Here is a 16942-nt window from a genome sequence, read left to right on the forward strand (position 1 = left end):
AATATGGAAAATAATAAAATCTTGACTCTCAGCAAAGATAGCAAAGCACTGCTTGAAAAAGCATTTAGCCAGAAGACTCTTTTTTATTTAAAATTCACTGTAGTGCTTAAAATCATGAACTCTGAATCTGCATATCTGTCTTCAAATCCTAGTTCAGCCACTTCCTAGCTGTGTGACACTGGGGAAACTACTTTAACCTTTGAGTCTCAGTTTCCTCATCTGCAAGATGAATAATGTTATCCACCCCAGTGAATTGTTGCGAGGATTAGACAGATTAGTTTATGTAACTACAAACACTAGTTGGCATGTAAGGGCTCAACTAGTGTTAGTTATGATTATCATCATTATTATTCCTAATCACAGGTGGTATTATTTCTAGATGTCTGGCTTGTAGTTGATTGTCTCATGGCATTCATATTAGAAACACATGCTATTCTCTTTCCCCTGTCTTACATGCCCTTACCCTTCTTTACTTCATAGAAACACATCATCATCTATTTGAATGTGCTCTTAATGCAGTTCCTAAGGGCAAGGTCTTTGGTGTGTTCATTTCTGACTCCCATCCATGTCCATAGTTGTGTGTATTTATAATACATTTCCTGAAGATTTGGATATTCCCAAAGTCTGGGGAGGAAAACTGAGATGGAAGACAAGAGAGTTCATCTCTCTGGCCACCCTACAGCTCAAGTCGAAAGCTGGGATGTGGACGAGGGAGGGTTCAGAGTCAAATGCTCCAATGGACAATGTTTATAACACAGATCTGGAAGGGTGAGAAACACTGGGAGGAATGAGACCTCTAGCAAGGCCTTGTCTGCCCTGCTGAAAGGCATTCACTTCAATTTTTAAAAATACTCTGCTGCCAAAAGAAACACAATTAGAAACTGATTCTGTTCTCATGTTGTCCATTTATAATTCTTTTTAGTATCAGCTCTGGTCTGAAACCTACAAGTTGTGTTTTTCAACAGTCTTCAGAGATGTGCCTCTAAGGAGGGGAATACTCCGGTTACCTGCACTCTGGCCTCGGTGAGGTTCACCCGGCGGGCGAGGTCTTCTCGCACAAAAGCATCCGGGTAGTGTGTCCGCTCAAAGACACGCTCCAAAGCCTGCAGCTGGCTGCTGTTGAAGGTTGTCCTGTTCCTCCGCTGCTTTCTCTTTTTCTTTTCCTCTGAGTTCAGTTGATCATCTGGAATAGAAGAAATTGATGATAAGGAGCTCAAAAGTCACGTTGGAGGTCCCGGTTTACACTTCTTTACTGTGTACCTAGAGTGAGACTGTTTCCTTGGCTCACATGCTTATCGAAGTGCTACAGCCGAATGCCACTTTCAGTGTGCAAATGCAGGCACTCGTGCTATCATGTTCATACGCCAAGAGCCCGCAGTAGTTCTGATGCTTCGTTGCTGCTTCTAAATCTGGGACCAGACCTGAACTGTCAGAGGGATATTTTTTGTATGCTGAAAAAAAATTTTTTTTGAAGCCTGTTTTGTCAAAGAGGGCTAAAGGAAAATTTAACACCTCTCCATATTCTCTGGAGATGGGGGAAGGAGAGTAGATTGCTTTGTACCTCATTTGTCGTAGACAATATCAGAAGGATCTCTGTTTTACCATGCATTTTCCTGGAAACAGCAAGTGACTCCTAACTGTATTTGCTCAAGGCTCCATGCTGTTGCTGAGGCAGGCTTCAGGGGTCTCAGCCTAGATCAGAGCTAGTGCTATAACGCCATCAAAAGCTGACACTGACCTGAGACTCACCCTCTAAGAACTCAAGAACAGTCCTGAAACATCTCTGAAACAGTTTCACTCCAACTTTGAGTTCTAAGGCTTTGAGCTCTTGGGAACCTTTGGAGAATCATTCCCCCATGTTTTCACCTGTCAAGATTCCTCCTTGGTTTTCTCTGAGTGCCCCCAGAGGCTCCCTGGCAAGCTGATCATCCAGGCTGCCCATGGCAGTCAGAGAGTAGTGTGCTCCTGTCCTGCCACCCTCCAGCCCAGACAGGAATGATGGACGTGTGAAGCTGAGTGGAATACCAGCTGTGCTAACACCACCACCAAGCCCTCACCCTGACGGCCAAGCCACTGCAGAGCCCATGTAGCACTCAGAGATTTACAGTTCAAGCTGCTCAGGCCCAGGTCACATGCTCAGCCTGAGGAACTGAACTCACACTTCCAGTCACTTTCCCCACTCAGCTCAACGAAAAATATGAGGAGTGAGAGTGAGGATGGAGAAAGAAGAGCATGGCCACTCGCTCCACAGTCAACAGAAAGTAGCTCCCAGCCATTTTTTCCAACATGTAAAGTCTCCTGATCCTGACTATAAACACACAAAACACTCAGAAAATTACTAGCATGAATTCTAATGCCCCGAGGAGAGTGACCCACCCCCCTGAGCTATAGTAGTATTATTACAAATTGAGGGCATGTTCCAGATTTGGGTGGGGATTCAAAGTGCAGCTTAAATCTAGGAGTCCCTAGCTCAGATCTCTCAGTGCCTAACTGAGGCCTCCAAGGCTTTTGGATGAGAGACCGCTTCTTCATGAGTGCTGCTTCATCAGTGATGCCCTTGGAGCTCAGAAGAGAGACTGCTCATTCCTTCCTGATAGTTAAAGCACCTAGATATATAGTAAGTGCTTGTTGAATCTGTGTCCAGGGAAAATGTGAAACTTTTCCTGTCTTTAGAAAATTGTTTCTGTAGGAAAAAAAAAAAGCCGTATGATCTCAACCACATTCCCCCAGCTAAGAAGCAGCTGACACCCATTCTCTCAGTGTTATGGTTGTGTTCAGAGTTGACCACCTCTCCAGTTTCTTCCACTGTGGTACCTCAACAAGGAGCCCTGCTTTGAAGGCACTTTTGTGACACTCTCAATAAGAAGGTCAGATCAGTGGCATCTTGAGAATGGAGCCAATTTAATTATCATGATTTCTGGGATCTATCAACGCCTGGAATATTCCATCCAACAACCCTGATTTTACCACTATTTAGCTATTAGCAAAATTAGTTTATAATAATGTCAACACTAGAGTTCAAACACCTAGGATCATACATCTTTCAGCTGTTGCCTTGCATTTGTATGCTCCTTCCTATGTGAATATTTGAAGGCATTCCTGTTGCTCCCATTCTCTTTCTAAATCTTTTTACAGTTCTATGTCTTGCGCTTCAGGATTCTCTCAGTCATTCAGGCCTTTTGACAGCACCACACCTGTATTTCATGCTCCTATTAAACAGAAGTCTGCAAAAAATCTTTAGCTTGCATACCAACCCTAGACTGAGACCAATTAGACCCTAGGCTATTTTAATCATAAAAAGGAAATCCCTTGTTAAGCCAATCCCATGATTTGCTTTCTTTCCTCAAAGAAAATGCTTTCTCAGGTATAACCACAAATTATAAATCCTTTATGCTGTTTGGTAAGCCCATTTCTTCTTGTACTGTCAAACTATGATGGAGAACAAGAATCTTTTATGTTTTGTTGTTAGTACTACAACCTGCTGCATAGCCTTTCAGTAGTTCTTTGAAATCTTCCACTCTTCACTCACATTCCACTGCCTGTCCACCATAAACCACCAACTCCCCTGACATGGGAGCAAGGGAAATGGAGAATTACAGTTTATGACAGAGAATAAATAGCTGTGATGACCTGAAATGATTCCAGCAAAAGTTTCCCAGTGAATGTTCTTGTTGTTTTTAACAAATGAAAACACCAGTCCAGATCATGTTGAAGGTGAGAAAAGACACACAAATAACAGGGGTCCAAGGAGTGTATCTGGCAAATGTCCTTCAGAGCACAAGTATAATAGAAAGAGACAGTGAGGGGGCAACAGAGACAGCTTGAGCGGCAGCCCTTCGGCTCGTCTGTCTTTGCTCACTAATCACCAACTATGAGCTCCCTGTTTTCCCCCAAGAACACAGAACAGGATCAGTACAATCTCATCAGCAGCATGAGAGAAAATGTGAACATCATACGGGTTTACAAATGTGGGGTATTTGAAACACCCGGGATAAGGACTGTTATCAGATTCTGAACTCTGGTTGAATACACGGTACAGAAAGTAGTGTATTTTTATCATTGCTGGAATATCATCTTTCTTGTAAAAACAGCTACTGTAAAGGTTGATTTTGAAGGATGCTGTCCAAGGATGCTGACAGCCAATTGGCTATCAGGAAATAGCTAATTCTTTGGAATTCTGAAATGGGTAGGATTCACCAAACTGCAGGATAACCACAGAGTACATGGATACATTTTTATCAAAATCATGTTTCAAATCCAAGGTGTTTACAGATTTTATGGATGATTATGTATGTTATGAATGATTGAGTAAATTGTAAGTATGCAGTTACTGCCATGCTTTCTAATAAAAATAAGAAAAATGATCTTATTAGCAGGTTAATTTTCACTTGGATTCATGAGTCATAAAATATTGGCACCACATGAAACCAGGGGAATTATCTAATTCAACCCTTTTATTTTACAGATGAGGTAAATGAGGCTTAGAAGAATGAAGTGATTTGCCTCAAATCACAATACAAGCTGTGACTGAGCCAGAGCTAGAAGCCAGGACGCCTTTTTTTTATAATTTAAGGTATAGTTGATTTACAATGTTGTGTTAGTTTCAGGTGTACAGCGAAGTGATTCATATATATATATATATATATATATATATATATATATATATAAAATACATAAAAGAATATATATTTATTCTTTTTCAGATTCTTTTGCTTTATAGGTTATTACAAAATATTGAGTATAGTTCCCTGTGCTATACAGTAGGTCCTTGTTGGTTACCTATTTTATATATAGTAGTGTGGAAGAATTCCACTCTACTTTTAAGTGCCAATGACAATATACACCCTGTGCAGGAGAGGGGCAATGACTCACCAGAGATATAAATAAAAAACCACTACCCCAGGAAAAAATTTTATGGGAAAGATAGGTTTATCCAAACTAGCTGTATAAAGAGGGTCTCAGGAAGAGGGTCCACGTGTATCACATGTTGTTATCCCTGCCAGAAGAGCCATTAAAAAAATGCAACCATTCTCATCTAGGACAGCAATCTTGATCCAGATGTTCTTGGATTTCACTTTTCAAAGGCCTCTGTAAGTGCTTGCTTCATCAATTAAGTGTGTGCAGGGTTACTTTAGCACAGTAGTAAACCCTCATCTTCCATCTTCTCCTCACATTCATATTAGTACTTCCCTTTCTTTCATTTTAGGACACAGTTCAAAATCTCTGTCTCGGGCTTCCCTGGTGGCACAGTGGTTGAGAATCTGCCTGCCAAGGCAGGGGACACGGGTTCGAGCCCTGGTCTGGGAAGATCCCACATGCCGCGGAGCAGCTGGCCCCGTGAGCCACAATTACTGAGCCTGCGCGTCTGGAGCCTGTGCTCCACAACAAGAGAGGACTCGATAGTGAGAGGCCCGCACACCGTGATGAGGAGTGGCCCCCACTTGCCACAACTAGAGAAAGCCCTCACACAGAAATGAAGACCCAACACAGCTATAAATTAAAAAAAAAAAAAAAAAAAAATCTCTGTCTCCTATGACACACCTTAATCCTACTTTCTCTATACAACTTTGCTGATAATGCCAATCCATATTGATTTCTCCATATCTAAATTCCTAAACATATTTTAGTACATAATCAAATACTTTTTAAAAATTATGGTTCATTTCTTTTTATGTAAATGTTTTGTCACCTCGCTGCGCTCGAGTATTCCTATATAAAAGACATAAGGTCTTTGGATAGATTAAATGACAATAAAATTTGAAAGAGTTATAGTAATATTGTGGTATAGAAGTAGTCCCAGAAAATTAGAACCTTGGTGATTTACGTAAGGTTTTGGAGGGCTGAATAACTTCTGATTCCAATTATTATTTTTAACAGTGCATAGTAAATAATTAGGTTAACATTATCTTTTGTCCCTAGATAATTTTACCTGTGAAGGAAAAAAATCTTTTTACCATGTTTCTTTTTCAAACAGGTTCACCACCAGATTTAGAGAGATGGGAGGAAGCTGGGTGGGTCTGACTCTTCCATAAATGAAGGAGCTGGTCCTTCTTTTTTATTCCCTACAAGAAAAGCAGATCTAAGATAAATGAATGATTTCAACAAACAGGAACACGCAGCGGGAAGAGCTGCTAAAGAAAATGGTGTTTCCTATGGAACAGGATGTTAGAATACTTATCAAGCACTTCTTTAGGAAAGAAAGCTGTAAATTTTAGGGAATTTAAGTAGAAGTTTCAAGAAGAAGTTAAAGAGAACAATAGCTCTGTCCTTGGCTCTAGCTTGAAATTCACTCTGAACTTCACTCGTGGCTGCTGAAGTTGCACTGAAGGGAGGGTGGAGGAGACAGGGAGGAATGCCATCCTCAAGCATGAGGAGAACGCAGCACACCGTGGTCCCTCCTCACTAAGGTTTGCACTCACTGTGCAGGCTCCAGTTAACTCCCAAAGGCCCTGACCCTCTCCTGCTCTGTACCCTGTGGGACACTGGAGATTCCAAAATCAGTCAGCCAACTGTAATTTAAAGGTACAGCAAAAACATATTTTAGGAATAAAATCTGAAGAAAAAAATGTGTTTCTTATGCCTGAGTCACATCAATTTGAGAAGAAATCTGATGCAAGAAGATAAAACGCCAGCTTCAGTAGCAGAAACCAACCATCACATCAAAGCTTGTCATCTGCCTTTTGGCTGAAAACATGGCAGGCAAGCGGATCTAAAGAGCAGCCTGCTGATCATTTTATGGGCACTGAAGAATGTTTTCAAAGGAACTTATATTGCACAACTACTTACTTTAATGGGATTTGTGTGGTTCAGGCCCTGTAACCTTTGGAAAATTGAAGGGAAGTATAATTGTAAAAGCCACTAAAAACTGTTTAGCTTTTATTGCAAGGCTTATGAAAAGCAGTGAAATCCAGCTATGGCATTCATTTGAGTTTCTTTGGTTACACTAAGCTCCAATTGTAATTAGGACAGCATCCTTTTAATAAGTGCTCTGATAAATGGCACATAGGTCCTCACTGGGATGAGTGTAGACTGAGTTTAGCACATCCCACTGACCAAAGCCAAGTTCAGCAGCACATCCGCATCTTCTCTGCAGCATACCTGATATCCTCCACTGCTGAATCCCAGCAACTGTCAAGAGTGACCAGGTTTCAGCCAATACAAATGCCCAACTGTACAGCTATTACTCACCTTAGGGTCATGGCTGCCAGAACCTGAACTTTGCATCATGGTCTTTGATGAGTATATTTTTTCCTTTACTGTCAACTTGGCATAGACATGGTTTATTTTTGGTCAAGTATGAGTCTTAAACCTTAGAAAATAGCATTAAAACACCTTAAACATTTGGGGGAATATATGTTCTTCGGAGAATAAAATGCTCTAAAATGTTTGAAATAATGTTATTTTGAATGGTTTTCACCCAAAAGATGGATCAATGGCTCTGTGTAAAGCTACAGTGGTTTCAAGCAGATACAGCTCAAAGTTGAGTTCTCTGAATATAACCAACTCTCATTTGAAATAGAAAATACTGGAGAATATGAGGTATCATAATACAGTTTGTACTGCTTTTCACTTCTTCATCTCACATATTTGCTTTCACCTCTGTAGGACCAATACATTTCCATACAGTTAAAAATATCAACACAATCCATATCATCTTATCTACTTTAACTCTCTTAAGACATTTTTCTGAAAGGATTCCTGACCAGACCTTGAGGATATCTGATACAAAGCAAGCCTTCTGATGCAGCCCTATATTGGAACCCTAGCTTTCTTCTGGGACTATATTGACAATTTTCCCCATGCTATCATTTTTCCATGTGACTCTGGGTCTATTTTAGACTATAACTTCAGAGTACAAAGTTTACATGTGTATTTTTTTTTTTTTTTTTTTTTTTGTGGTACGCGGGCCTCTCACTATTGTGGCCTCTCCCGTTGCGGAGCACAGGCTCCGGACGCGCAGGCTCAGTGGCCATGGCTCACGGGTCCAGCCGCTCCGCGGCATGTGGGATCCTCCTGGACCGGGGCACAAACCCGTGTCCCCTGCATCGGCAGGTAGACTCTCAACCACTGCGCCACCAGGGAAGCCCTACATGTGTATTTAATTGAAGCTCTTATCAATGCTCAGTGAATACAAATTAATAGTCAGACATAAAATATTCATATATTGGAATTATGATCATAGGAGTTCAGTTACTGCACAAAATACCTTCTCTTCGATAAAGACATAAAATTCCAGCTTCAGATATGTAACCTACTCCCAATTCTCTAAGGATGAATCACTTATTTACTCATTTGTCAATTCATTTCTGGATGTCGAAAATAGTGGAAAATGAGAATGTTTTACTCAGAGCCAACTACACTATAATCATGAGGGAGTGCAGTGGAGTAGAGAGGAAAGTTCACTGGCTTGGCATTCAGAATGACCTGCGTTCTCCTATAGGCCCTGCTACGTTAGTAGCTGTGTGGCCTTGAGTAAGACACTTCACTTCTCTGAGCCTCAATTTTCAAAACAATAAAACGGAAGTAAGACTACCTACTTCCTAGGGTCACTTGAAAATATAATGAACACAGAGCAGGCAGATAGTCTGTCACAGAGCAGTTGTTTTGTAAGTGGTGGATTTTACAGCTCCCACTGCTGCTGCAATTTCTCCTTGGAGGTGGATTGTCAAAACCACTGCTGTTCTTCCTTTTTTCTTCTGCTTACTGTTTGTTGGTATCTAACTATTCACTAAGATCTCTATCACAGCATAACTGGGGAGATAGTGAGAAAAACATTCAAATACGTTGATCTGGCTTAGTTAGGTTTGATGGAGAGCATAGTTGAGATCTAGGGAGCATGAAAAATGAGTAAAAACTTTATAAATTAAAAAGAACTGAAACATGACAATAGACCCAAAATTGTACATGGAAATCAGTGCAGTTGGGGTCATTTTTCTACTGCTAGTCAATTCCTGGCTTTCTAACAAGGCAATCAATTTTCCTTTCTCAATTAAAATTTTGAAAAGAAACTTTCAGAAAGCAGGCAGATTCTAAGACTCAAAGACAGTTAAGCAACCTGCTCCTTTAACAAGTAATCTCACTAGAAACAAGTTTTAAAAAAAATACAGGAGAAAGGAAGAAGACAACCAAGGGCTAAACCCAGGCTATGAAAATTCAATGATTTCGCAGCCTGTTTGCCTCAGGTTGACTAATTTGGTTGCCACATGTCTAAAAACACAAAAGTTGGGTCATACTACTCAATATTTATTCAGTGACTTTTTTTTTTTGTAAATGTCTGAGCATTTTGGTGAATTCCAAAGGGATAAAAAGAAACCAAGGAAAGCAAATTCTGGGAAAAGAGTGAGTTCTGATGGAGATTTTAAAAGCTTTCTAAACTTGTAGTATTCCAGGTGTGTGGTCCCCTTGGAAGCGCCCGGTATTTCAGTAGGATTACAAACAAAGCTCTAGAGGAGTTATAAGCTCCTGTCTTCTTTGGGTAGCATTTTCCCTTTGTAGTAAGACTTGTTGTTATTTTGTAAAAGACACAACATCAGTCTTAACATTAGCAGTGGAAATTGGTGTCTTCATGGGAGGCAACCACTATAAGTCATTTTTTTTTAATGATTCATTTTTCGGGTAATAAATTTTAATGTCCTCAAGAAAAATATGGTAAAAAATACGTTTTTTTAAAAAAACAAACAAACATAGCTGGCAGCAGATAGTAATGAAGGAGATGTACATGATTAATGAGTCAGCTCAGCTCTTGAAAGGACTGTAGTGGTGGAACAAGACTCTTTTACTTGGATAAAAAGACAATTATGAGGCTTGAACACTTGAGAATAGAAGCATGACTTGTCTTTCCTTATGCTTTTTCATCTCAAGTTAAAAGGACAGATGCCTATAGCAGAGAAAGTCACAGAGAACAGAGAATTAGCTTTTCATCATAATAAAGATGGAGCCAAGGATAACTCTGTTAACACTGGACAGAGTGAACGAAGAGGGCTAAAGAGGAGATTAAAGCCCCTCTCAGGTGTTACTCTGGCCTCTGACATCAAACTAATATAAAGACTAAAATATGCCAAAATGGTCAACATAAGAAGCCTCGTATCTTTAAACAATGCTTAAGTGAAAGGAAATTAAAATTCTCTTTCAAGAATTAGAAAAGCCAAAGTGTAAATGGTGGTTTAAAGCTTGACATATTCTGAGAAATGTATCACACTGTAACATCTCTGGATTTCAACTTTCTTATCTGTAAAATGGGGTTGCTTTAAGACATAAACAATACATGTTTTTTAAAAATTATAACAACTAGGTATATACACATTTCCTTCTATTTTGCTTTAAATTCTGTTATGGAGCAATTGTGGAAATTGGCAATTAGGGCGTTAGATTGGCAATTAGGGCGTTAGATTGGCAATCAGGAGGTTCAGATCCTAATTCAGCAGGATTGCTGACCAAATATGTGATGTTTGGCCTTAGTGTTCTTACTGGAAAAATTATAGGTTGGACTAGGCAACTAAGATCTCTTTCAAATCCAGCACTGTGGGTTTTTTGGATTGTTTTTATATTTTCGGTATCTAGCCCAATAGAAAACTTTTAATAATTGTTTGTTTAAGGCAATGACTGAACCATGTCCTTTGGTTTTTGTTGTTATGTTTTTGGTTTTGCTTTGTTTTGTTCTTTGTTTTGGAAAACCTTTGGCTAGATGACATATTGGATGAAGACTATTCTGTAATTACTCATGCCTGGAGGAAGCTGAAGTGACTGATCCATTCCTCTATGTCCAGAGTACTCTGAAGATATGTCTCCAAACTGAAATTAATGTGAATCTTTATTTTAAAAGAAATTAGTTCACCTATAATCGCAGTCAAGAAAAAGAGGAAACCTGAGAGGTTTCTAAGAAACAGTTATTCTAACATTTAAATTTACTTAACAGAAATGAGAATAACTGCTATTTCTATTATTACTTCTACTAGCTTTGACCACCTAACTGTGGGTTGGGTGACAGTACACTTGCTGAAAACACTGTCTATGTCAACCACTTTAGACTAATCCCAAAACTGGTGCCACTAACAGTGGTCACACTTATTCTTGACCTTCACATCCTGTCTCTATCACCTTATTCATTCATTTGAACCAATATTAAGTGTGCATCTACTACACACCAGGCAAGTAGGTGCTCTGAGAAATAGACAAATATTACATGTAGTCCACCTTCAAGGAACTTTATAATTGATTTGGGAAATGAAGCCATGAGCACTTGAAAAGTAAAGTAAAAACAGAAAAAAGAGATTCCAGTAGATGTGGTGGCCATCAGAGCCAGTAATGGGCGAGGGAGGAGGACAGAGACACCAAAGTGGGTGACAAGTAAGAAGACACAGTTAGCACGAGCCTCCCTCTGTCACCTGTGAAGTTCAGCATCCTTTTTTCAGCTACATTATGACTTGTCATTCCATTCACCCCATTCTGGTTGTTCAGCTAATGATGCTGACAAATCATGCCTTCCACATTTGTTATTCATACTCTTCTTTGACCCCGTCTGTCTTTGCCTAACCACACACACTAGGCCTTTCCCCTATCCACTGACTCTTTATATTGATGGCACCTTCTCCTCCTCCAAGTCTCAGTCAACCTCCACAGTTCACCTCCTCCTGTCAGCTCGCCATAGGGACCCTCTTTGATCACCAAGCAGAAGTAGCCTTCCTATAACTATTCCCCTTCCAGAATCGGAATGAACCATCTGCTTTGTAACTTATGACAACCTGTAATTATTGCTGTTGACTGGCTCACACACTAGAATATGAGTTTCATGGGGGCAGGAACCTTTTCTGACTTGTTAACTGTAGTATCCCAGCCTCCAGCATTAGTGCCTGGCATACTTTAGGCTCTTTTCTTTGAATGACTAATGAATATGTTAACTGTGCTTGGTGAAAATGCCTATTCTGTACACCTGGTTGATTCACACTCAGCCACCAAACCTGACAGCCCTTTCAGGGATGAGTTTCTATAAAGTCTTGGCACAGAAACTTTCCTGTTCTGAAGGATTACTGCAATCTCTACAAGGCACAAAAATTCCAGGAGCATGTGTTATCCAGGTCTTTCATGCACTTTCTTTGTACATGACTTTGCATCAGTAATTATCACCCCAGTCAGAAGAGAGCCTTGAGGCAGGTGAATAAGTGTGTAGAACAGAGCCCTATACATCGCAGTTACACTCATTAAATCTTTGACTTTGGTAATGATGACACATTATGGAATTATTGAACATTTTAGTTGTGACCTGATACAGTTATTTCTGTTCCAAAAATATATATTTTTAGCTTTAGGTTGTATTCTCTTCTAGTTAGTTATTTCTATGTTTTCTGTTCCTTTTCACTGGTAAAGGAGCTTGGGCAAAAGCATGACTAATTCATTTGCCAACATACAAGAACATTACTGTCTGTCAACCACACCTAAACCTTAATTATATGGTGATTTCCTCTCCAGGGATATGTGACTTTTAACCAGTAAGAAAGCTGATGCACTAAGGTCATATGAGAGAAAAAAGATTTTGGGCAAAGTACTCAAAAATCCATGTGGAATAATCTTATTCCACTGAATCATGTCCCCTGCTGTTGAACAGCCCTAAAGAACTCCTTGTTAGTAGGTGATTCTGTCTGCCTAGAGTGGAAACCTATGAGTAATCTATGTGTCACTGTGACTCATGTCATGGCCACCACTTCCAACTCCGCATCATCTGAAAGTTGGCAAGAAGACTTTATACTGCTCAACTCATAACAGGAAGAAGCCAGGATGGAGGAAAGACCTAATAACAAGTTTTACTGATTAAAAAGAAGGTAACTAGAAAAGGAGGATAACCAAGGGTAAGTACAAGGGCTTTCTAGTCACCACCTAAATCTTCCTCTTCTTTGACACCTGTTCCCAACGTGCATCCACTGCCAATACAGCCATTCCTCCTTCCACATCCTTGTGTCTTTTTACATATTTTCCCTACCTTTAGATTTGTTTCCAACCTTTAAGTTATTTTCAAGAAAGGACTTTGATAGCAATACATTGAACCAAGAGGAAGGACAAACCGGGACAAACTAGTGTTTAATTCCACTACAAAACTAGTGTTTAATTCCACTACAAACTAGTGTTTAATTCCACTACAAAACCATTCTTCAACTTTCATTTGCTAGCTTTCTTCTTATTTCTTCTCTATGCCTCTGCAATGTTGACAAAATGGCACAGGGTTTGATGATGTGGTTAGCTTACTGGGAAGGCAGCACCTTTAAAATAAAGCATCTTAGGAATAAACTGGAAGATTTTATGAACTCAGGTGACTCACAAAAAAAAACATAATATGGATTCGGTGTGTAGGTGGGAGAAGAGATTTTAGAAAATAAGATTTTATAAACATAATGTTTGCCATAAATTGGTCGAAGGAAGTGTGCATACGGTAACTGATCTGGGAAAGTGAGACCATCCTAAGCTGCAGTTTTATACTTTTTTATCTAGCCAAAGAGGGAGTTACCTACAAGGAAATCAACTTCCTTCTTGCTCTTCAGTTGTATTTTGCAGACCCCTGCTGGGCTCCTTCACTTTGTTCTGTTTGGTTGTTTTCATACTAAGGTTTTCCAGTAGTGGTCATACCTCCCTTGAGAGCATAATTAAACTTCCTTCTTTACTACAGGTCTGTCAGTTTGGAAGTACAGCTCCTTGGCTAAAGGATTATCATGATTTTCTTTCCTGGAAACTTCTAGTTTTAGCACCAGTCTCAGATCTTCCCAAAAACCAAAAGGGCACTAACTTTGTTTGCCACTAAGCCCAGGTGGTCACCGAATGACATCAGTATAATTAACTTCTTGACTTGAGAAAGTCTAGTTTTATATCAGACTTTATCTCTAATTAGTCATAGCCCCAGATCAGATTTTCATGATAGTGGTTTTATACCTTTCCCCAGCAATCCAATATTTATGTCTTTTCATAGAATTTTATTATAAAGACAGTTTTATATAATTGGTGGGGGCAGGGGTGGGGGAGGTACTCCAGTGGATTAAAAGTCAGACAACCTGGGTTCTTGACCTGTCTGGTACTAAAAATCATGTGATTTTTTTCCCAGTCAGGTAATCTTAAGCATGTAACTTTGCCAAGCTGGGTTTCCATTTCTATTGTTATCAAATGTGGCATGTTATTAGATTTTTAAATATCTTTTCCTGATTTTAAATTATAAATTCTTCTTCAAATACTTGACCAATGAATAAATCTGTGCCCTCAAAGAGGTATATAGTAAAGAATAATATATTTACTTATTAATTATCTCCAATTTTGGAATCTATGACTAACTAGATATTATATAACTCCACAGATACACATTTTTGTAGTCAAATTTGCAGTGTTCTTGATGTTTTAAATAACATTACTGATGATCTTTGTGGATATCAGGGTTATTTCAGCATTGCATAGATGCTTATTTTCTTTTAGATAAACTTTAAAGAAAATGTTCAGATTTAGCAAGTATTCAAACAGTTGAGAAGAGAGCAAAGATGAAAAACCATTTTATAAAGTTCTGGAATTTTAAAATAATCTGACATTTAGAGGTGGGGGACATTTTTTATAAAAAGTCTGTGCATGTGCATGTGCGTGGGTGTGTGTGTCTGCATGAGTGTGTGTGTGACTCAGAGAATCCTGTGTTGAACTGCAACAGTGCTATAAACATGAGAACCAGAAGCAGATCCAACTGCCCACAGTGGAAAGGACCAACCTTTGGCATTGTGAAAGATTTTACTTGTTTGGGCTTTCCGTGTAGCCCACTAAAATTGTTAAGACCTATCATCATTACCTAGTCTCATGGCAGCTATATCTGGTAACTCACTTTGACATGTTAGTTTCTAGGTAGGAGCTCCCCGACAATGGCTCATGTGATATCAGTGCCAGCTGGCCTCAGCTGTAAACAAAAAAAAATCTTAAATAGATATTTCAGATGTTTAAAATTTAAATAAACCAAGGCAGAGTGTGTAAGGTTCCAAGTAAGTCAATTGCCAAGTTGTGCTGGTTGGTACAACCAAGTCCTATATCAATGGGGTCTTAAATTGCTGCATAATGCAGACATAGAGGAGGGGAAGTGGCACAAAAGGAGTAGGAGTGCATTAAAGATGAATCACTAAGGATGCTCTTCCATTAAACTGTGAGTGTTTGTACATTAACACCATCCCACTAGGACCCAAGTAATACGCGAGCCTTTGGAACCATTTGCAGTATATGTTTCAAAATCCAGACCAAAGCCACTAGGTAGATTTTATGGGTCCCTCTAGAAAAGCAGTTTCTTGTCAGGGCTGGAAAAATAATGTTGCAAAGGATCCAGTAACAACAGAATTTAGGCCTGTTAGTTAGATTGCAAGTTGATGCCTCTTCCAAAAGGAGAGCATTCAGAAAACCAATTTATTTCCCAGGCTGAGAGAAAAACTCTGACATTTAGGATTAAGAAAAGTTTGGTGTATAGTCTATTATACACAGGGTGCAGATCTGTTGGGGCAAATCTGTCTACCATTTTATTTGTTTCAACAAAGACTATCATGATGGTGAGTTCCTCCAAGATCATCCCTTGTGGGAGCTCAGGACAGGAGACAGGAAGATGTATGTCACTGGCTTTCCCAAGTCTAGCTTGCTTCTCAAGGTGCCTTTAAGAATATAGTACAGCTAAGAAGGCAAGTTTGCATACAGTCCTATACAATGACTCCAGTGACCAATGGCCAATAAATCAATTACATCTTTGTACCCTACTTAACCTTTGGATATGACAAATACTTGGAGTGTGTTTTTTGTGGTCTCAAGCCAAAAGTTAACCACAGCCTAGAGATTTTTAAACCTCAGGAATAGAACTAGAAATCTATGTTCCCCACTTTATTCTCAGTGCAGTTGGAGAGAATAGAATTCCATTAGAGAGAGACAATGTAATTGTGTTCATAACTTCTGAGGGTTGAGAGGTTGCATTTTTATGATGCCTTTCTTCCAAAGATCATAAAATACCTCACATATGCTATTTCATTTATATTCCAAATGTGTTTACAGTATAAGAAAAGAGCACTTAATACAATTTTAAGGAAAAGTGTATTAATAATTTAATACAGTTTAGCAAAACTAAGTAAAGTAACATTTACTTAATTTAATGTACAAGAGAAACCAATGTTCAGTAACATTCAGAATTAAAAATGGTTAGTGGGTGAGTTCATTGTTTTTATTTCTAATTAAAATTTTTATTTTACTTTTCCCAACTTCTCAAGATCCTATGAGTTATTCTCTTAACTCTAATTGCACTAAGTGCTTGATTCACACAATTTAGCACATGGTTATACACTGTTACATTGTCTTCTTTGTTTTCTATGTATTTTAGTCTCAATAGCTACTCAAAGGGAGAGACTGGTGTGTATTGGAAATGACACTAACTCAAGACAGAGCCTTAATTCCCCAACCTGTGTCTGCCCCTCACTGTCATTCAACAAACTCGCAGCCTTACTATGCTCCAGTTTCTTTACTAACAAATGAAAAAAAATCTTAAAGGATTGCTGTGAGGTTCAAATAAGATTTTTTTTCTAAAAACTACTATGCATACAAATAAGACATTATTATTGTAAACTCTGTGAAGGCAGAGACAATATTTTGTAACTGTCTTACCTACTTTCCAGGATCTAATGTGATGTGTTAATATGATTTCCCAAGTACTTAATTAATATTTCTTAATGAACAATTACTGAGTACTTACTATTTTCCAAGAATCACTGTTAAGTACTTTACATGGAATATTTTATATTTCATTACCTTAATAGGTCATGTTATTATTCTCATGTTGCAGATGAAGAAACCAAGACTGAGAGGGATTGAGCAGCCTGACCAGGGGCACATAGCTGACACTCGACTCTTAGTAGTTTGGCTACAGAGCCCAAGTTCTGAAACTGTTTACTCTGCTTGTCTTTCATAGAAC

The 16942-nt window shown here is 39.0% G+C and overlaps 1 protein-coding gene across 2 annotated transcripts in view; it reads right to left on the bottom strand.

Moving 5' to 3' along the window:
* PRRX1 (paired related homeobox 1) overlaps positions 1-16942 on the bottom strand; it is a 75069-nt gene that overhangs the window by 16742 nt on the left and 41385 nt on the right. For both annotated transcript variants that reach the window (XM_082614689.1, XM_082614690.1), the window contains exon 2: positions 1008-1183. In XM_082614689.1, coding sequence (XP_082470815.1) covers positions 1008-1183 — 176 coding nt within the window. The remainder of the gene's footprint in view (positions 1-1007; positions 1184-16942) is intronic.

The sequence above is a fragment of the Mesoplodon mirus genome (assembly GCF_964341445.2).
Source record: "Mesoplodon mirus genome assembly, chromosome: 3".
NCBI classification, from domain to species: Eukaryota; Metazoa; Chordata; class Mammalia; order Artiodactyla; family Ziphiidae; genus Mesoplodon; species Mesoplodon mirus.